Genomic DNA, 20,997 nt, shown 5'->3' with positions numbered 1-20,997 from the left:
AGAATCCTCTAGAATGTTAAGAGTTGGACAGAGCCTTAACGTTCATCCAGTGTAACCCCTTGGCCGTGTCCCCAGCTTTCTCGACGGTGGCTTGTTTCAAAGTGCGTTCCAGGCCACGGTGGCGCCGTGGGTCACTACCAGGCCCGCCACAAAGGGTGTGCCGTCAGGGGAATTGGGGAAATGCTGGGTGAAACCATCCTCCCCTGCAAGACACCCCCAGAGCCTCAAGTAGGCTACTGTGCACTGGGAATCTCCCAGAAGAGGAGGAGAGTTTGGGGTATTTCTCAAGCTTATTTGACCTCGGGACACTTTTCCCCCAGAGTGTCCCATGGGACCAACGTTTTGGTGCACGTACTCCTCGGCCCACCGTGCCCTCTGGTGGTGTCTGGGTTCCCACCCGTGACAGGGGGAACAGCCCTCTCACCACAGCCCACTCCCCACTGTAGAAAAAGCAGAGCCTGGCAGAAAGGTCTTCCTTCTTTTGAGGTGAAATCTTCCTCCCTGTGACATCCCGTGGGCCTGGATCTGTGCCCTGGGCTGCAGACACCCATCTGCTCTCTCTCCCCAGAACAGCCGTCTCTGGCGGGAAGCTGACACATACCCCGCCTCCTCCCTGAACACGTCCAGCCCCTTGCAGGCTCCTCCCTACACCTGTGGTGCGAGGCCAGGGGCCCATACCCTCCGCCTTCCCCCGCCTGGCTGTCCATACCTGGCTCCCAGGGTTCAGTGGGGCCAGGATGATGTAGTTGGGGTCAGTGGAGGTGGTGGCGCGGGACAGCGCGGGCAGGGTGTGCTGGCCCCCGCGCTTGGCCACCTCCGTATAGCGCTCCCAGCCCCCGAGGAGCAGCCCGTCGGAACTGTCGCACACCAAGTGGCAGCTGTGGCGCTGTTCAGGCCGCGCCTGGGCCCCGTGGGTGCAGTTCTTCTCCCGCTTATTGGGGGGGGACTGGAGGTCGTGCGTCGACTTGCAGGAGGCCCGCCGCAGGACCCCGCCGTCTGGCCCCGGCTTGACCTGGGGGACCATGCGCCACACGAGCAGGATGATCTCACTGGGGCAGTTCCTACAGTTGGGGGGTGGGGTGGGGAGGGGGGCGGGGGTGACACAAAGAAGTTGAGTTTGGGGAAAGTCAGCCAGGGCAGGGGCCTACGGGGCAGAGAAGAAGGGTGGGGGAGGGGAGCGAAGCCCCCAGTAGTCGGGCAGGAGGGGAGGTAAGGGGCCATCTCAAGCTGAGACAGCAAAAGTGTTCCTTAGATCAGTCAACTCTAGCTGACTGGCAGTGGCTGAGAAGGACCCTGAGGCCAAGGCCAGGTTAACCAGGAGTACCAGACTCTACTAGTGATGTCGGCCACGGGCAGAGCCTAAGCAAGGAGGAGCGAGCAAGCCATCTCTGTGCAACCCCACGTCCAGTCATTCTAGAAGTATACCTAAAATGGTCATGAGAGTTTCACTCCAGCGGGCCAAAACTTAGGGGACCCAAACATTCTAAAGAATAATTTTTCAAGTATGCACTTGAAACATTTGCAACATCTACACATCCTTTAAAAACAACGGGCTTAGCTCTGAAGTCACAGAAATAATGAGCTGGAGTAGAAAGGGCCGCCCTGGAGCCGCGACAGGAACCGTAGAGTCTGTTTGAGAGCGCTTTGGCCGCTGTTTGCTCCGGGCAATCCAAAATTGCTCTGAGCCTGAACCTTCCATTTGCAGGCCAGGACACTGAGTCCCTGAGGAGCAGAGTGAATTGCTCACAGCTGCGCCGAGGAGGGGAGGGTGAGGCCTTGTGCCCAAGGCGGGGGGCAGGGGGCAGGTGTGCCATTAGCCTGAGGCCCAAAGCCTCCCCGCCTCCCCCCCACCCCACCCCCCGCCGCTGCCCCTGTCACCGGATCTCATGGGCCAGCTCCACGCATTTCCAGTGCTCCACAGGCCTCTCATTCAGCTGCAGCACCGTGTCCAGCTGCTGCAGCCCTGCCCGCTCGGCCGGACCTCCTGCAGGGACAGAGAAAAGCCACCCAAGGGCTCCCGTGGAGCTCATGACACTGTCCAGGGGCCTACAGTCATGGCTTCCACAGTGACCTCAACAAGGGGCACACTGCCCCTCTGTTCCCTCATCTGCGAAATGCGGGGCCCACCTTGGTGGCTCTCAGGGACCTTGAAGGGAGGCACCCCTTCACCCTCAGCTCCTCTGCCTGCTCACTCTTCAGCTATCCGTCCTTCCAGCCAGGTCCCACCTCACTCTCCCCAGGGCCTCCCACCCCCTAGAGAATCCTTCCTCGTTGCCAGGCTCACACACTTCATTCATTCCTTCAACACCGTTCACTGAGCGCCAGTCCTATGCCCGTCCCCATGCAGGCACAGGGGGGCAGGGGGATGGGGGAACACCCAGATCACCAAGCCCTGGCTTCTCCTCCACAATAAGGAGAAGTCTTTGTGAAAAATAGGGAGGGGAATGCCTATTTTTAAGTGCTAATCAGGCTTGGAATAGAATAAAATACCCATTCCCAATGAAGTCCATAAATGACTCTCATTTTCCCATGCAACCCTTACTGAAAATGTAGGTTTAGTTCCTGTTAACGTGATTGGGAAACAAAATAGAAAAAAAATCTATTTTCATTTTGATAAAAACAAAAAAAAAATGTGGATATATTTTCACAAACCTCCGTTTCATCTGTGGTCATTTAAAAATATTATTCTTTTGTTTTGAAAAACCAGGACACTGCTCCAGTTTGGGGCTCCCCTTCCAGATCCCACATGAAGCCAGGCACATGGCGGGCAAGTGGGGCTGGCATCCACCGAGATGCTCACTTACCAGAATCCACAGCCTGGACTCGAACCGGAGAGTCACAGCAGATGGTGAAGCCAAAGCCGTCCTTCCCCCTCGGGATGGTGATCTAGGACAGAGCCCTGCGCCGTTATTCCCAGAAGCCACAAGGCAGCTGCCTCTGCTCCAGGGTCGGGAAGCCCACAGGCCCTGCCCCAGAGCCATCCTCCTCTCCAAGGGAGCTAGAGCCAAGGAGGCTGGCCAGCCCTTGCTGTCCCTATCTTGGCCCAGGCATCTTAAGCACTGGGTTGTGGGCCAAGCAGGAAGGCTGGGAGCTCAGGAGGTAAATCCAGGCTGATGCAGAAGGGCCCAGCACGGACATAGCCTTGGAAGGGTAAGCCTCGTCTTCCTCAGACCCCGCAGACACATGGGCCAGTCCAAAGAGCCCCCTGGACCTGCCCACCTCCACCTTGCCTGTGATCCACTGACTCTCGGTCTCTTGCTTCCTCCTCCCAGGGGTTCACAGAGCATCGGCCCAGGGCTGGCCCTGCGCTGAGGGCCCACGGACAAAACCCACCTGGGTGCTGCCTTCCCAGAGCACAGGGGAGGGAAGACAGGGATGCACGTAAAACCTCAGGACGAGGGCCAGGGAACAAGTGCTAGGTTCTCAGGGCAGTCCATCGCTGGGGCCTCAAGTCATCCAGTGAGGACTCCCAGGGGAGAGGGCACGTAAGGGCACAGACAGGCCTCCTGGCAAAACCTGAACTAGCCACTGACCTCACAGTGCCTGCTGCATGGCAGATCCACAACCCTACTTCCAGAAGTCCCCTGAAAGGGCCCTGCCACCTGGATCTCTTTTCAAAGCAACACACAATTATCAAGCTCCTAGCATGCATGCCAGGTTCTGCTGAGGTATGGAGGCATGAGGGCTTGATCTCTGGCTCCTAGAGGGCCACAAGAATCTGCAGATCTCTCCAAAGCAAAGGAGCACTGTACTAGAGTGCCCTGGAGCGAAGTACGAGAACTGAGTTGGGAACAGTTCTTTGTGTTTGACTTTGGATGGCAGGCTGGGTGCACGGCAGGAACTGAGCAAGTGCTTCGCGAGGACAGCCCAGCACCGTCCCATCCGCAGCAGGAAACTGTTAGGGTACAGTGCCGTCTGCTGGCTCGGTTCAGTTCAGCCTTGCTACGTGGCCCCTCTGTGCACTGCCCATTCGGCTGTGGGTGGGGTACGGGAGGCCCAGACCCTGCCTGCCCAACGAGTGATTCCAGGCTGCTCAGAGCAGGTGTGAAAGTGACAGGCCTAAGGGAGGAAAAGTCAGAAGAAGGGTTCACTGGGGTCCCAAGAGAGTCCCTAGGAGAAGTGGACACGGAGGGGGCCCTGGTGAGGCACAAGGGAGGGTGTCCCAGGCAAGTTGAGGAAGAAGCCAGCTCAGCAAGCTGGAAAAGGTCAAGGGCCAGAGGCCTTGTCAGGAGACTCCGGTCTCCTTCCTTTAGGGGCTATGTCTTCAAGGCTAGGTGCCTGGCATTCACCTACCAGCTGTCCCAGAGGCCAGGCATGAGGAAGGGGAGAGCCGGGGGACCCAGGGTGACCAAGGCCCTTGGAGGCTGTCGGGGAGGCCCCTGAGGCTCTGCTTCCCACCAGCCCTGGGCCTGGATTCAAAGCGAGTTTGTAAAACAGGAAATCTGACAGACAAGGGGAAGGGGGAGGGGGCAGGAAAATACCCTGTTCCCATAAGAATTCTGGGAAAACATGCGGCTAAGACAGGAAGAGAAAAAAATGGAAAGAAAGAAAGAAAAACAAACTGTGGAGTGAGTGTGGAAAGCCCAGGCTGAGACTGAGGGAAGCTGTCAGGAGCCCGGTCCACTCTGTGCAACCAGTGAGGACTTCACGGGGCCTCTCAACCCACCCTCAGCCCAGGCAGAAGGTGGGATTCCAGAGGCTTTCTAGACCTTTCTAGACCCGTCCTACCCCAGCAAGGGCCACAGCCCCCCTGCCTGGGGTGCCGGCTCTGCAAACAGGACTTAGCGCCCATGGGCTCAGGGCTAGCAGTTTGGGGACTGGCCCCCAGAGTTGAATCTGGAGAGAAGAAATGTACTCCCACAAAAACAGTTTCCCCCTCCCACACCCTGGTCCCCTCGTCCAGGCGGGACTGTGGGCCCAAGCCCCTTCTGCCTTCCGAGGCACCAGCCTCAGTAAGAAGAACCAGCCCAAACAACAGTCCAAGTCAGCTGGGGGCTGGGAAGGAAGGGAAGAGGAAAGGGTGCCAGGAAGCAAGCTCCCCTCCTGGCTCTGTGTGAGGGGTGGGACCTCATAAAGGAAGCAGAATTACAATCTGTCCATCACTAGACTCACTGCATTGAGAGGAGAGTGCCCAAAGAACTGGATCATCCCTGCCGCCCTGAGGGGAATGCAGGACTGGTTTTAATATGCCCATTTCACAGAGAAGGAAGCCGAGGCCTAAAGAGAAGAAGTGGCAGCCCCCAGCTCTCAGCCCTCCTCCGTGACGCGGGGCATCAGGGTTAGGAGGTAAGGGGAGCAGCCCGGCCCAGACTCTGAGATCTCGGCAGCTCCTGGCAGAGGCTGTCCTTCCTGGGGGTGGTCCCTGCTCTTTCCTGTCCAGGGCAGGGACTGTCACTGCTCCCAGATCTCACCCAGGCCGGCATCTCACCTCTGCCCTCCTGCCTGCTTTCTGCTCCTCTGTCATGTCTAGGCTTCCATCCCCATCCCTAACTGAACATGTCCTATATGTACATCCCAGGCCTTGCAGCAGGTACTTTGTACACAGCATACCGTGTCCCGCAGAGCACCATCACTGGACATTACCATCCCTACTCCACTGACGAGGATACCGAGGCTCAGAGAGGTCTAGTGACATGCTCAAATGCCACAACTAAAGAAGGGCAGAAAGCTGGTGCTCAAAACCCTGGGCTGGTTCCTAGCATAGGATCTGTCTTGAACTTCAGTCCCAGAGCCCCAAGCCCCGCCCGCACTCATGCCCAGCTCCGCTCTGACAGCCTGCGTGCCTGTCTTCTGGCCCACAGGCCCAAGGTGACCAAACACTTCACCTCCTAAACAGCACCCTCCGCCCCACCACTCTACACCCAGCTGCTGGTGTCATGGGAGCTGTTCTGCTGGGCTCTAGGAGGGCCGGGAGGACAGGAGGGGCCCTGAGAGCTGGGAAGGATGCCAGGGAGAACAGGTGGGTCCCAGGGTGCTAGGGTCCAATGGCGGCAAGCCAAGGTGCAGGAGGCCACTCTGGGCATCTCCCTAGGACCTAAGGCTGCCTGTCTGCAGGAGTCAGGACCCACATTTCAGTCTGGCCATTACAATACACAGAGGGGCTTTCCTATACTTTTAAAATCAGAACCATTCCTGAGCTCCCATCAGCTTGGACAGTCCCAAAATCTGGACATCCCTTGCCTTCACCCTCCCTGACCCCCTTCCTTGTTTATAAGAAAAAGTGCCCAACACAGTTCCAGAAAAGCCTTGAGGCCACGGGATCATCACTCCCACCCTGCCCCACATCCCAGAACTGGAGGCTGAGAGGCAGAGCCCTCTCTGTGAGGATGGGCTCTGGAGCCACCTCAAGGCATGGCAGCTACCAGGGAGGAAATCATGTGTACACACGTATACACGGAAACATCCCATCTCACAAAGAAGTGCATGCCAACACATGTGAACACACAGAGTCACACACATACAGTGCAGGACAAGGCATTCCTGTCCCATCAGAAGTAGGGAAAATTCGTGAAAGTATAAAGTTAGGAAAAACACAAAACCCAGCTGCTCAGCCACTTCCAATCTCAGGCTTGAGATGCTTTTTTGAAACCCACGTTGCCCCCAGATTAAAAAAACAAACAAACAGAGAATCAACTAGATAACCTCACCAAGGACACCACCACGTCCGTGGTTAGGATGATGCAGAGCTGGGCCTGGTCTGCCCCTAGAGAGGGGCCGTAGGTAAAGGGTGGACCTTGGGGCCAGCTCCGGCCTCTATCCTCCCCCCAGATTGAAATTAACCTACAAGGAGCAGGAAGAGCCAAGGAAGGCCTCGTGGGGAGAGAAGTCCTGCTCAGGTGAGCCCCCAGCCCCGACCCCCAGTGACAGCCCGGGCACCCCTAAAGGGCCAAGCACCCACCTGACGGTAGCGGCGCTCCGAGCACACCTTGCAGAGCCCATTGAAGCGGTTCATGGCTGCGGGTCCTGTCTCGGCTGCCGCCCCATGAAATCCCAGCTCTCCCCCCAGCAGCGGGAGCCCGCACTGCGCCCCGTCAGCCTGGCATGACCGCCCTGGGAAGCCCGCCCCGCAGAAGAATGGCAGGAAATCACCTCTCACCTCCCCAAGCCCTGTCTGTGCTGTGTGCCTCTGCACGATAAGCCCGAAGGCTTCCTGAAACCTCAGAATGACAAGGAAGAGGGAGAGTTTTATATTAAAATTCCTGTCAACTAGTTAGTATTCCCCCGGCCCCGGCGGGGAGAGGGCGCCTTTGTTCTGGCTGCATTCTCCGCCATGGGCCACTTTGTGATTCCAGTGTTCTCACAAACACCCCTGGCTGGAAGAGAACCCAGGCAGAAAACACGGCCCCCTCTATAACAACGCCACCGCCCCCTGCAAATCCCAGCGTCCTCGGTAGCAAATCCAGAGGACTAACACCATCTAAAGAATCCATGGACACCTTAGGGGGTTGCACTCACAGCACCCCATCTCAAAACGGAGAACATGAAACATGTGGGTCTGAGAACAGCCTGCCATTCACAAGCTACTTAAAAGTCAGTTTCTTTAGCCAGGCAACAGCATTAGGCATCTGATGACATGCAGACCATAAAGGCAAATCAGGAAGGGAATTCCAATCACCAGATGACCCAGCCTCCTCATTCTACCCTTCAAGAAGCTGGGGACCACAATGGTTAAGGTCACATAGCAGGGTACGCAGAGCTGGGACCAGAACCCCAGTCTTGTTCCCTGCCTTGTAGAGTGGTACCTGGTGAGCCCAGCGCCCCTTATACCCACCTCACCATCCCTGGGGAAACCCACAGCCACTCCTGTCCTTGAGGTCAGAGAGTGGCCCTCGGTACAGCCCAGCTTTGGTTGCTATGACAGTGGACAGGTCACGCAGGTTTCTGGGCCTCCATCACCCCATGTGCACCATGGGGAAGTTTAGCAGGACCTCTGGGGGCTCTCTCTCAGTCCAACTAAGTCACCTTCTGACAAGCACCCCCACTGTGCTGGGTCCCATGGACATCTCTGAGTGTGCAAGCCCAGGAAAATCAAATGGGCCTCAGAAGAGTGTGCCCACGGGTCAGGGCCTGTGTGCAGATCCAGAATGAAGCCGCCCGGAAACTTGCGGTGTTGATGTCCATGTCATGTCACTCCCACAATCACCAGGGCTCTCTAGTCACTGTCCTCCCTGTGCTCAGGAAGTAGAGAGAGAGGGAGGAAGGTATTTGCAGCAACTCCAGTGAAGCTAGAAGGTTTTTTAAAAGATATATTTCTTTATTTGAGAGAGAGAGAGAGAGAGAGAGCAAGAAGGGGGAGGGGCAGAGGGAGACAAAGAGAGAGAATCTCAACCAGGCTCCACGCTGAGGGTGGAGCCCGATGAGGGGCTTGATCCCACGACCCCAAGATCATGACCTGAGCCGAAATCATGAGTTCGACACTTAACCAACTGAGCCACCCAGGTGCCCTTGAAGCTAGAAGATTTTAAGCTTCAAATGAAGCCACAGAATACAGTATTAAGTTATTTTAATAACTTAATAACTGTGCTATCCAACAGGGTAGTGACAAGACATGTGCAACGTAAATTTGAATTAATTCAAGTGAAATAAAATGAAAAAGTCAGGTCCTCGGTCACGCTAACCACATTTCAAGGGCTCAAGAGCTAGTGGCTAGTGACTACCACATTGCACAGGGCGGACAACGTCGACTTGCTCATGGCTATACCCCAGCACCCAGCACAGGGTCTGGCCCCTGAGAATGTTCAATCAACAGTGAGTGAGTGAGTGAGTGAGTGAACGAACGAACAGAGTAAATGAAAGAGAAAACATTTTGTAGGATATAATACACCTCTATGGAAGATATTATCAGGGGAAACAGCACCACCGTATCTTCCCAAGTAGGCCGCGTGCAGGAGGCAGTGTGGCTCAGGGTACTCAGGAGAGTGACCTAACCTCTCTGAACCTGACCTCTGTGAGATGGGGAAGTAAGGACCGCCACAGAGAAGGGAGTGAGGGTTAAAGTGGGGAATAGCAGCACTTGGCACAGAGGGGCGTCTCAGTCAGGGGCAGTTTGCTTCTCCCTCTCTTAGTTGTTAGAGAAAACCAGGTCCCGCAAAGAGACGGAATGAACTTGGGGGAATGCCCCCAAATCCCTTTGTGAAGGTTCGTCTCTTGATTCAAAGCCCTAGTGGAGTAAGAGCCCATGGGTCTCAGGTTCAGCCTCACAGCTGCTCCCTGACTTCAAGCAGGCCTAAGTGGAGGGTGATTCGGCCACAGTGCCGGGGAAGCAAGCAGTCCAAGGGGGCCTGGGGGGAAGGGGAGAGTTGGATTCAAGAGACTGAAGGTCAGTAAGATCCATCCCCAGGGGCCGGGGCCTGGCTCTCTCACCACTGCTGCCGTAACCATGAGTAAACTGAGAAAAGCATAAGAAATAACCCCTTAAAAATGCATGACTTGCTGAATTTCCAAGCTCCAAGTGAACCTGAGTCTTGGGCCCCAAATGCAGTCCTGTTTAGGGGTCTCCTGGGCCAACGGACGGACCAGGAGCAAGTTAGAGCCCAGGGCAGGGCCCAGGCCTGTCAGTCCCGCCCAGGCCTGTCCCCACCTACCTTGAATTCCTCCCCGTTCTCAGTGTCCCCACCTCCTGGCGTTCTCAGCAGCGGGTCTGTAAGATGACAGAGCAGAGTCAAAAAGTTTCTGTTGGCACATAAGAGTCCATTCCAGAGACCACCCAGAGGACGAGGTCAGGATGCCGGGCCCATGTGGTCACTGCCGGCCTCCAAGATGTGGGGGTGCCTGAGCTCAGGCTCAGCAGGGTATCAGGAGCCAGGTCTGCGTGTGAGGAGGACAGAACAGAAGGGAACACAGAATCTGAGACCTGAGCCTCAGGACTCATGGCAGGGCCCACTTGCCCTGCCTATCAAGGTGGACACCCCAAGGCCAGTAAGGCAACCTGGGGCGGATCCTGACATCACAGAGGAGCCATGCGGGAAGCTCCTGAAACCCAGACCTCCATAAGCTAGAGTGGAGGGAGCTGAACCACATAGGGTCAGGCCTATAATCCTCTCCGAGGCAAGTCCAACCACAAAAACAAGGTGTTGTGGGCAAATGCTGCCTGCAGCCTGCATTCCAGCAGGTGCTCGTGAGAAGCCCCTGGACCCCCGACCTGACTGCAGCGAGGGGTGACAGATGCCACAAAACACAGGGGCAATGCTACTCCTCAGGAAGGGAGGGAAGGGGGAAGCCAAGGGGGTGGGTGGAGCAGCGCATCTGGGCAGAAGCCGAAGGCGGGGCACACCCACCTCTCAGGGCCCGCAGCCGCCGCCTGGCCACCTTCAGGTGCTTGGTCCGGCCCAGGTCTTCCCCCAGAAGGTAGTACCAGCCGCTGATTTCCTGTCACAAGGGAAGGCGTGACATGCTCAGACAGAGGCAGAGGACACAGGCAGCTACCAGCCCCCCCTCAAAAAGCAGCCCCTGGAGAGCCTCCCTCAAGAGCATCATCTCTGCAGAGACAGACCCTTCAGCCGCCCTGCCCCAGAGGGAGCTGCCATGCCTACACCTCCAGGAAGCTTTCCCTGATGCTCCAGGCAGAGCTGCTCGTCCTCTCTGCTGAGTTCCCACAGCCTGTTGTCCCTGGAGAACAACGGTCTACTTGCATGCCTGCCTCCCCGCTGGGCTGTGCATAGGCTCTCCGAGGGGCCGAGCTCTGTGCCTGGTATGCAGTAGGGGCCCAATGAATGCTGACAGAACAGAAGGGAGGGAGTGCAAGAGGGATGGCGAGGCCAGAAGGTGGGCATCCTAAGGCTCCTGAGCAGTCCCCATGCAGGGAGCAGCTCCCAAGAGAGAATGAAGCCAGCGCCGCAAGCCAGAGAAGCTATTCGGGACCTACATGGAGGATAAAGGGTCCTCAGCCACCTATCCCAGACTTCACTTCCAGAACACGAAGTGGCAGGCCACCTGGAAACTCCATGTAGAGGCCACCAGGACATCTCTAGGGGTGTGTGTGAAAGGAGTGTCTCCACCTCCCCTGCTCAAAAGCCTCCAGTTTGGGGCCAGGGTGGGGGTGGAATGCAGAAGTGGATAAGGAACTGGCTACCCAGAGGGAGGGGTCTCTGGATTCCAGAGAGTCCTCACTTAGCCTAAAGGAAAGCTCCATAGAGGATGGTGCTGCTCACTCCATCCCTGAGCACTCGCTAGACCCAAAAACACGAGACCTGGTAGATAATGTCAAGAGGATGAGAACCACCTAGCCCTCCTCCTCCGGGGCAAGCCCAGGAGTGCTCAGAACTCCGAGGGATCTGCCAGCGTCCTGGTGTGCCAGACACCAGGCCCAGAGCCCCCTGGAAGGCCTAGGGGCTGCCTGACAACTGATCTCTGACAAGCACAAACCCAAGAAGAAGACCCAAAGCCTTGGTCACTCGGACGATAAACAGTGTTGTTCTTCAGGTCGTGAAGCATGCGAGACAGAAGCTCCACCCAAGGGCTTCCAGACAAAGGCCTCTGCCCGTGCTAGCCCTGGCCTTGGTGGGATGATCCTGCCAGAAGCGTCCCCGGGACCCACCTTGTCCGGAGTCAGGAGGGACTTCACCCCAAAGCTCATGCAGCCAATGAGTCCACTCTGTCTGGGAGAACAACAGAGGCTTGAGTCAGCACCTTCTTGCCGGGCTCTATGGGGAGGCCAATTATCCCATGCAACATAGGTTTGCCTGATTCACTGCGGTTTACAAAGCACTTTGACCCGCGTTGTCTCATTTGATCCTTCCAACTTTGTGAGTTAGGCTGGAGAGGGCTAAGTCTCCCCATTTCATGGAGGAAAAGGCTGAGGCTCAGAGTTGGTCCCCTTCCCAAGGTGACGAACCGGGTTAGTAGTAAGGTCCTGTGGGAAAGTCATGCACCCTAGATTGGAAAACAGTTCTCCTTCCACTGACCACAGAAGCTTAGGGCTACCCATAGGCTTTGGGGATTTTTTCTTTCTTTTCTTTTTTTTTTTTAGTAGAACTAACATACTGGGTTATATTAGTTTCAGGTGTACAGTATAATGATTCAACAACTCTACATTTCTCAGTGCTCCTCAAGATAGGGTACTGTCTCCCCTCCCTTACCCTCACCTCTCCTCTGGCAACCAGTTTGTTCTCTGTACTTAAGAGTCTGGGTTTTTTGTTTGTCCTTTTTTTTTTCTTCTTCTTCTTCTTCTTTATTTGCTCATTTGTATTGTCTCTTAATTCCACATAGGAGTGAAATCATACGGTATTTGTCTTTCTCTGCCTGATTTATTTCACTCAGCATTAACTGTTCTAGTACTGGGGAGATCTGAAGAGGCAGGCCCCACAGGGAATTTCAGCACCCATATCAGTGGGTTGATGCTCAACTGAAAAGTTGTGGGACCTCAAGTTCAAGAAGCTCTTCTCAGGTACAGGCAGGACCTTCGCAGTTCCTGGACGGGTTCAGATCAAAGTCCCAATCAACACAAAAATTGTTGAGACTCATTTGACCTGGACAAGTAGGCATGAGCCAGAGTCAGGACTTGACGGGGAGTGGGGGGGGTGTCACACTGTGGCAAGAGGCTGAGTTCAGTCGGGTCCCCTGTGGCTAAGAGTAATTCAAAGTTCAGGAAGACTGATCACCATTGAGTCCCAGCGTCTAATCTGGGACTGACTGATACAAGGCAGCTTTCAGTAACGATGGCATAGGCTAATGTTAATGAAATTCAAAAAAATAATCTTGTCACTGGGAGAGAAAAGGAAGTAGTTTACAAATTTGTAGTTTAATGAGAAAGACACCCACAAAAATATTAACAATGGTTGTCTCCGGTAGGTGGGATTAGAGGGGTTTTTGTTTTCTTCTTTGGGTTTTCAGTGTTTTCAAGTGTTCACAGGGAACGAGCATTACTTTTGTAATCAGAAAAGAAAAACAGTATTTATATCTTTATATTTGCAAATACTTCTATTCTACCATATCTTTCTCTATCTTAGCACTAGAGTCGCTTTTTCATTTTTCTATTGTCCTCTTTCTTAGCGCATCCCCAACTCAGACCGCCCCAGAGACTGGTTTAATAGCTGTTAATCAAGAAACAACATGAGTATTTAGATGGAAGCATAATCCTTCAGTATCTGAGGGACCCACATAGAGGAGAGATTGAGCAAATACTGTAGAAGACACAAGAGCAAAGCCAAAGATGGAATGAGCCGCCCACACGGGTAGTGAACACCCTGGAGGTGTGCCTCCCCAGAACCTGGTCCAGGGCGGCCTGAGTGAGGCCAGGGGCTCTAGCTGAGGGTGCACCACAGAACCCTCTGAAGAGCCCACCCAAATCCTGTGCCCCAGAGCCTGCCCCTGGGGACCAGACACAGTAAGTCCGAGGTGGGATCCAGACCTGTGAGTCTAGAGAGAGCTATCCCAGGACTCCTGCAGGGCACCCGCCTGTGCCTGCCCCAGTCAAGGACCAGTGGACCAGGTCTCTGTAAATAAATATTGTTTGCATTCTCCGGAAAGAGTGGCAGCTTACCACCTGACGGTTCCAAGCAAAACAAAACTGGCTTCTCATAGGCAGCCAAGTCAAGTGAGGGGCGGGGCTGCCGAGCACTAGAGACTGATCCTCGGAATTGGTGCCCCTGCCCCTCAGAGGCACACTCTGCACCTCACAGTGCCTCCCCACCTCCTGTCACTCGGCTACTCCCCCTGCTCCCTCCCCTGCCCTCATTTCCTGTGGCCTGGGCACCACGGCTCCCCCTCTTCCTTGCCCCCTCCCATCAGACAAGGCCATATTAATAATCTACCCAAAGAGAACAGTGCGCTCACCCCCAGTAAAGAGACCCTTCCACATCCATCTCCCCAGCCCACCCCCAGAAACAACACTCCTCCCTCCTGGGAAGTGGCCAAGTCAGCACTGCCAGCCACAGTGACCATCACGAGCGGCAGACCCTGGTCTGAGTTGCCATTCCAGAAAAGCCTTGTCAAGACTTCGCCAAAGTCCTTACCACCAATTTGATTCTATTTTTCAACACCTTCAAGGGCAACCCGGCTGGTATCCAGGTGCGCACACTTCCTTGTTGCACACTTTTCCTATCACACCGGGTATGGCTCTAACTTTCTAAATCTCCACGTGGGATGCTTTAGCTGTAATAAAGGCTGCCTCTCCCCCCTGCTCTTCAATAAGTGGAATTTTCATTCCCTGGGGCTTAGAGAATGCTAAATGGTTAATAGCCCATATAAGCTTTGCTTCCTGCTAAGGGGCCTCCAATGACTTCATGCTAATTCAGGCCAAGTAAATTGTCACAATTAATGTCCATAAGCAGGAAACGCTCTCTAAGTGTTCTTCTATTAGCTACTCCTTAAGCCTGCTTTTGAAAAATCTTTGGAGGAAGAAAGACTTCTTTTACACATAATCTGAGTGCACGGCAATGTACCGGTCGGTCAGCCTATAAACTTGGAAACTAGTGCTTACCCTGGAGGCTGCCTGAGAATTGCGCAAGCACAAAGTCTCAGGGGCAAGCCTTGGTGACTTCTCAATGCTAAACCCTGAGCTCAGGGCTCCGTGCACTCAGTGAAGGCTTGACAAATGCAGGAACCCATCATGCCCATGGTGGGTTGGCAGGCCCTGGGCAAGGAGCCGCAGCATTAAGGAAAGCAGACAGATCTGCAGGAATGTAAATAGCAATTCGAGAGAGCGATACAAGGGATATCACTGACAGGGCGAGATTGACAGACAGATGGACAGTGCAGGCAACAAACGCTGAAAGCTCTGGGAGGGCTGAGATGCCGGAAGAGGGCCTTAAGAGCTAAGCCAGAGAGAGGAAAAGGAAGAGCACTGCGGGCAGAGGGAACAGCCAGTACAAAGACTCAGAGGTAAGGCTTCATGGAACACTCGTGGCGAAGAGTACTGGGCTCGGTTACCTTTTGAGCAGAGGGTAAGAGACCCACTGCAAAATGAAAATGCATTCTTTTCAGGGAACTTTCAGAAGAAAATGCATTCTTCTCAGGGGCCTTAAACTATTTCTGTTGCAGGGTTACAGCATTTAATCTCCATTTATTTTTACTTTGATGGCTTAAATTGAACACATATTTTTCCATTTGTTTTTTTTTTTTCTTTCCCTGTGTTGGGTCACGAGCTTTCTAACAAAGATGGCACTGTGCTTGGCACTGAGGTCCCGTTTGGAAAGTAGATCAAAGGCGAGAGAAGACTTGGAATGCCCAGGACACAGCAAGCAGACTCTCCATAAATGTTCCTACTCTTCGCATAAAAGATTATGTGTTTCAAGCTATGTGTGTTTTGTTCTTTTTTTAGCGTGGTGTGTGACCTTACAATCCTAAGACTGTTCTCTGGCCACAGGTTCTGAAAGTGCTATCATTGATACTAGAAGCTTCAGTGTGGCCTTCACCGTATCATCAAACAAAACTTTTAAATAGCTGAGTTCCATAGTCAATGATATTAAGGAGTTACTCTTAATTGTCAAGCATGATAATGGCGTTGTGGTTGTCTTTTTAAGCCATCTTTTAGAGAGATATATAGAGAGGAGATGAGATGATGTCTGGGATTGGCTTTAAGATAATCCACTGGAGGAGGGAGGGGAGAATGCGTGGGGGCATGGAGGGAATAAAATTGGCCATATAGCTGATGGATGAAGCTGGACTATGGATATATGAGGGCTTATTATATGACATCTTCTACCTTTACGTATGTTTGAAAATTTTTCTTTTTTTTTTTTGCTTTTTTTGTTTGAAAATTTCTTGAAAATTCACAGAACCCGAAAGCTGAAAGAAATCTTAGCATCTCTCCTGCATTTCACAGTTGAAACTGAAGCCTGGAGTGGGGAAGGGACTTACCTAAGGTCTCGTAGCAACGTTGGCGTTAAGCCAAATCTCCTGCCCTGAGGCCTGGTTCCCCTCAGCACCCACTCTGTCACCACGATGAGGTGACATCCCCCAGCGTTTCCCCCAGAACGTCTTTGTAGACCACCTTGTCCCCCTAAGACGAGTTTACAGCCATCACTGGAAGGATTGTGAGAAGTCATGAAACAGAGGCTTCCCTTTTATCTCCCATCAGTTACAAAATGTAACTGCCACACATTCACCTGGATGATTTATGTAAAACCACATCTGTTTCTGTTGGGAAACAGCCCAGGGGAAGCAGTCCAGGCCCCAAGGAACTAGGGTACTGACACAGTGCGTCACAGAAGGAGTATAGCTTTGGAGTCATTGATGCCTGTATGAAGACAGTCGACTCCCAGGCTGCCTGGATTTGAATCCTGTTTCCACCACCTCCTAGCTGCATTAGCTCGGGCAAGTTACTTAACCTCTCTGTGCCTCTGTGTCCTCACCTGCCAGAGAGCGACAGCCCTATTACCTACTTACACAGCGTTGTGAGGATTAAATTAGACGATGCATGGAATATGCTATGCAAGGTCCACACACAGTGGACATTCAGGGTTTACTAACCTCACGCAAGTTCCTTCACCTTTATAAGCCTCGGTTTCTTCCTCTCCGAAGGGAGGGACAGTAATAATTCCTACATCGTCCCAAGGTTGCTTATGAGGATGAAATGAAATAATGTATGTAACGGGCCTGGCACAGAGAAGAGTTCAGTAAATGTTTGTTTCCTTCCTCCTGTACTGGTCTTTGATGTTGCTAAGCTGCATGTCCGTCCTTTGGAGAAGCACAACGCGAAGTGAGAGCGTTCCGCAGGGTGGAAGTTTCCTGCAATTGCTCCGTTGGCCTCCCCCGGCTCCGAGGCCTTCTGGCTCGGAGAGGGATCGACACTACACGTCCCTGCGTGGCGCTGGCGGCCTCGGAGGGGCCACCTGCTCCGAAGCAGGCCTGCCTGAGCCTGCTCTGTCCCTCTTGAGCTTTGGATCGGGACTGTGACCACGAGCTCCACTGTGCTGGGTTTAATAAGGAATCTCACTTTCCCAAAATAGGCAACAAGTGGAGACACAGCCTCCGTCGCACTGCCCCGCAGGGTGCTGACTCACTTTCCCCCCTGGCCTCACTTTCTTTTGCAAAACCCGTGAACTGCCCTCTGCTGGGCTCGCCCTGGTCTCACAGGAGGGCAGACCTCTGTGGCGGGTCCCAGCGCAGCGCGTGCCTCTAGCACCTGCCCCCCTCCTTGCCTCCGTCCCGTGGGCTCCCCAGACGCCCTCCGTCTCTCTGGCACTCCTCTTTGGGCTTCTTCAGGCTTTCCTGCCAAGACGGGATTCTGACCCTTGAGCCTTGTCACCTACTGTCATCCTGGGCAGTCCACCCTCCTTCACCCACCGCCTTGGTCATGGCTCCCACGTCCGTACGTTGGCACAGAGCTCTCTCTCCCTCTGGGCTCTGTGTCAGCAAGGCACCCCTACACAGCTCCCATCCGACTACTCTCCAGCCCCTCCTTCTCGGGGGACCCAAAGCTGGTTCGCTTCCCCTCCAGGGCATGCTGGTTTGGTTGGGGACACCACCTGATACCCAGGAATGACCCCTGACTTCACCCGCTGCTCTCACAGCCAAACCACCACTAAGTACCATTAATCTAATCTCCTAAATCTGTCCTAGGTCTGCCTCCCTCCTCTCCATCCCTAAAGCATCTCTCTCACCGATCACTGCAACGATCTCCTAGCTCCTCCCCAGCCTTCCAAAGCCCTACCAGGATGATAGATCTAGAACACACGTCTGCCTCTCCCCTGCTCAACACCCCTCAGTATCTCTTCACTGCCAGCTTCCCGAACACCAAGCTGACGGCATGAGGTTCCGCTGAGAACTTATATAAATGTAGCTCCCTCAGCCCTGCCCATGAAGATCGGACTGAATCCATCTGACATGGCACCTGGGAATCTATGTTCTCTGCAAGCATCCCAGGGATTCTGATGCAAATCCAGGGCTGAGAACCACTGGCCTTAGGAGGCAGCCCACGCTCCAAAGAACACCTACAGAATCATCTGATTTGGCTTACACCAACCTCTTCATCTTATCTCTAGCTGGCCCCTACTTTGTACTTGACCCTCCTGCAATGCCAGGGAGTTTGGAGACCCCTCCCCACTTCTGCCCTGCCCTGCCCTCTATACTCTGCTGGTTCTTTCTTCTGTCCTTTTGCTTGCACCCCAGGAAGCAGTATAGTGTTGAGAGTGAAAATCTGGGGTCTAACTGCCTAGATCCCCACCCCGGCTCTACTGCCTACTGACCATGTGACCTTGGGCAAGTGACTCCCTTTCTTACCCTCCATTTCCTCTTCTGAAAACTTAGGCAAAAACATACTCCTCTTAAGAGTTATGAATTAAATGAGATAATGCACTGTCAACCCCTTGCTTGTGGTCAACACCCAGTAAATGGTTGCTTATTATCAATGTGATGTCCTTCTCACCCACACCCCCAAGTCCCTATCAGTGATCTTCTCGAGAGCAGGAGAGTCTCTGATTGACCCCATGTGTCCCCAGCATCTAGACCAATGTTGTCACATTGGTACCCAGGAAATGGCAGCTGAGTGAATGAGGCCTACAGCACCATAAGTTCCATGAGAAAAAGTAAATGCTCCATTAAAAGAAATATTCTTCCTTATGAATAAGGCTCAATTTTAAAAAGCATACCAGCTATAACATTTAAGATACTAAAAAGAATTCAACCCCAAAATATTTTCCCAGTCTAAGCTGGTGAACGGAGCTGATTTTCATTCACTGAGGCACTTTTCCAATTACCACTTGGTTCTATGATGGCTTGACAAATGTATGGCCACAGGGTCCCCCAGATTCCTTCAGCTGCCCCAGGTGAATGAGCCCCTGCTGCTCACAGCGGGCACGGCACTCAGTCCAGTTGCTCTTACCCCCTCTGCTGGGCAGCCGATTCTCCCCCTCACCCAGCACTCCTCCCCTGTGCTGGACTAAACCCCATGCTAAGGACCACATCCGGCCACCCGCGTCCCGCGCAGCATGCAAGACCAGTCTGTTTGGCTATTCCCACATAAAACCTCTGCACCTCCCACGCTGCCTCCTCATGACAGCCTGAGCCCAGCATGCATATTCCTGCCTCTTGCCTTTGCTCATGCAAAACCTTCTCTCCTTGCCTTATTCTTGATCTCTGCCCCAAGTTCACAATCCCATTTCTTCCAGGAAGCCTTCCTTGATCACCTCGGCCCACAAGGAACTTCCCTCTTCCCATACTTACTGTCCTTATTACTCATTCAGTCTTTTATCCATTCAAACAATATTTACAGAACATCTATGTGCTAGGCATTGGGTACAGTGATGACTAAAAAAGAAATGGGCCTATTTTTCTAGGAGCTTCTACTCCTGTGGAACTGAGCCTGTGTATATTGTTACTGTAATCGGTGTCTAGGCAGCACCTGGTGTCCCTTCCTACAAGTGGGCACCTTGAGAGCAGAAGCCACAGGAAGGCTGGCTGGCGTCCCCGGGGCCAAAGCAGTGCCTTGTTGATACCAAGGGCACAGCAAATGCTACCTGATAACACGGTCCTCCACATTGTCTGGAGCGACGGGGACTCAGGCGAGTGGCGGCCTCTCAGATTTAGTGTTTCCACTACTACTCATTCATCCCACAGGCTTTAATTGGTGCCTGCTGGCCGCCTGGCTGCCCCCTGGGGGCCAAGAGCAGGCTCTCCCCTCCAGCTCAGTGCTTCCCCTCACCTGGAGTCACCTGCCCTATTCCACACAGTGACCAGAAGGCGCTTCTGTTCATCTTCCTCTTGGATGAGACTGCAAAGCAAACCAGACGGTCAGAGTGTTAGTAGGGCCGAGCTCCAGGCTGGACCCACAGAGTTCATCACAATTGCAAAATTTAGAAATAACCTAACAACCATAAGGAGCTGGTTAAAGAAACTCAAGCACCAATAGGGTGGGAGGTGAGTATTCATATACATAAAAGAGTTTCCATTACCTTGTTCAGGACAAAAGGGAGGTTACCACATAATATTACAGAACAATTCCATTTTTGTAAACACCTACACACACACAGACATACACACCCACACAAATCAAAGACCTGAAAAGAAATAAGCCGAGACATGTCATAAGTAGTAGGGCTCGAGGGGTTTTCTCTTTTCTTCTCTTTGCTAATCTGTTTTTCTACAATAAGCAAATTAGTTTGAAAAAAAACAAAGTGTTCTTAATTTTCAGTAACAGAATACCAAATGGCCATTTCCTTCCCATTGGCCCCAGAGTTCAGGGAGGGGGGGGGAATAATAATAATAATAATTAATAATAATAATAACAAACAGCTGACATCGCATTACATGGTCTCATTCACAGGTCAGTTCTCCGAGGTCAGTACTCTCATCAGCCCATTTTACAACTATGGAAGCTGAGGCCCGGGGTGGTTAGCAAGTTTTACAAGGTGGGGGGAATCCCTCAGCTTGGAAAATTTCTTCTACTGAAAGAGAAGGCTTGGCCCGAGGCACTGTGGGAAAATGCCTCCTCGTCAGGGGCTGCCAGCCTCAGGCTGGGCATTTTGATTGTGAGAACCAGCCAAGTGACACCTTATCACTGTGGACCTCGCTGCCGGGCCGGGTGCCAGGGATGCAAGGACACAAGTGAACGAGAAAACACAGACATCCTTTAGAAGTCACTGTTTTTCTGCTTAGATCTACTTCTAGATTTGGCAAACGGAGCTGGTTCCAGATAAACACTCCTTCCCTCTCCCCTCGAGGGCACCAGACTCTTACAAGAAGAAGTGCTCACGGAAGACCGGCTCTCTGCAGTCTGGGACGGTCTGCGTCTTCTGGCAACGCAGTCGATTATCTTCAGGGATCAAAGAAATCTTGAATTGGAGAAAAGGAAGCATGAGATGATGGCTCGTGGCTCCGGAATCACCGAAGCCCAGCAGCTGACTGCCCAGCCCCCAGGTGAAAGGCCTCCCCGGTGTCCTTCAAACCGGCCTCTGCAGTCCTCAGTCAGAGGCCGGGAGACAAAGAGAAGCCCCCGCCGAGGCACTAGAATCAGACGTGGGGCCGGGGGGCCGGGAGAAGGCCCCGCAGTGGGTGCCACCACCAAGGTAGCCACAGGCCCAGCCATAGATGGGGTGTACTTCAGCCATCTCTGGTCTT

At 53.4% G+C, this 20,997-nt stretch overlaps 1 protein-coding gene across 5 annotated transcripts in view; it reads right to left on the bottom strand.

The window, feature by feature from the left end:
* The window catches only part of RGS3 (regulator of G protein signaling 3), a 116,388-nt gene that overhangs the window by 78,297 nt on the left and 17,094 nt on the right, over window positions 1-20,997 (bottom strand). For 2 of the 5 annotated variants that reach the window (XM_032418317.1, XM_032418321.1), the window contains exons 4-11: window positions 20,617-20,711; window positions 19,583-19,651; window positions 11,537-11,597; window positions 10,278-10,368; window positions 9,585-9,640; window positions 2,805-2,886; window positions 1,879-1,984; window positions 710-1,061 (exon numbers count right to left, since the gene is read on the bottom strand). In XM_032418317.1, the coding sequence (XP_032274208.1) occupies window positions 710-1,061; window positions 1,879-1,984; window positions 2,805-2,886; window positions 9,585-9,640; window positions 10,278-10,368; window positions 11,537-11,597; window positions 19,583-19,651; window positions 20,617-20,711 (912 nt within the window). Of the gene's footprint in view, window positions 1-709; window positions 1,062-1,878; window positions 1,985-2,804; window positions 2,887-6,898; window positions 7,112-9,584; window positions 9,641-10,277; window positions 10,369-11,536; window positions 11,598-19,582; window positions 19,652-20,616; window positions 20,712-20,997 lie in introns of those variants that run through there. The other 3 variants (XM_032418320.1, XM_032418328.1, XM_032418318.1) reach the window with 2 other exon arrangements.

Source organism: Phoca vitulina, unplaced genomic scaffold (assembly GCF_004348235.1).
Source record: "Phoca vitulina isolate PV1807 unplaced genomic scaffold, GSC_HSeal_1.0 scaffold21, whole genome shotgun sequence".
NCBI lineage: Eukaryota > Metazoa > Chordata > Mammalia > Carnivora > Phocidae > Phoca > Phoca vitulina.
The sequence above is the reverse complement of the archived record's forward strand: the minus strand, read 5'-3'. Positions and strand labels throughout refer to the sequence as shown.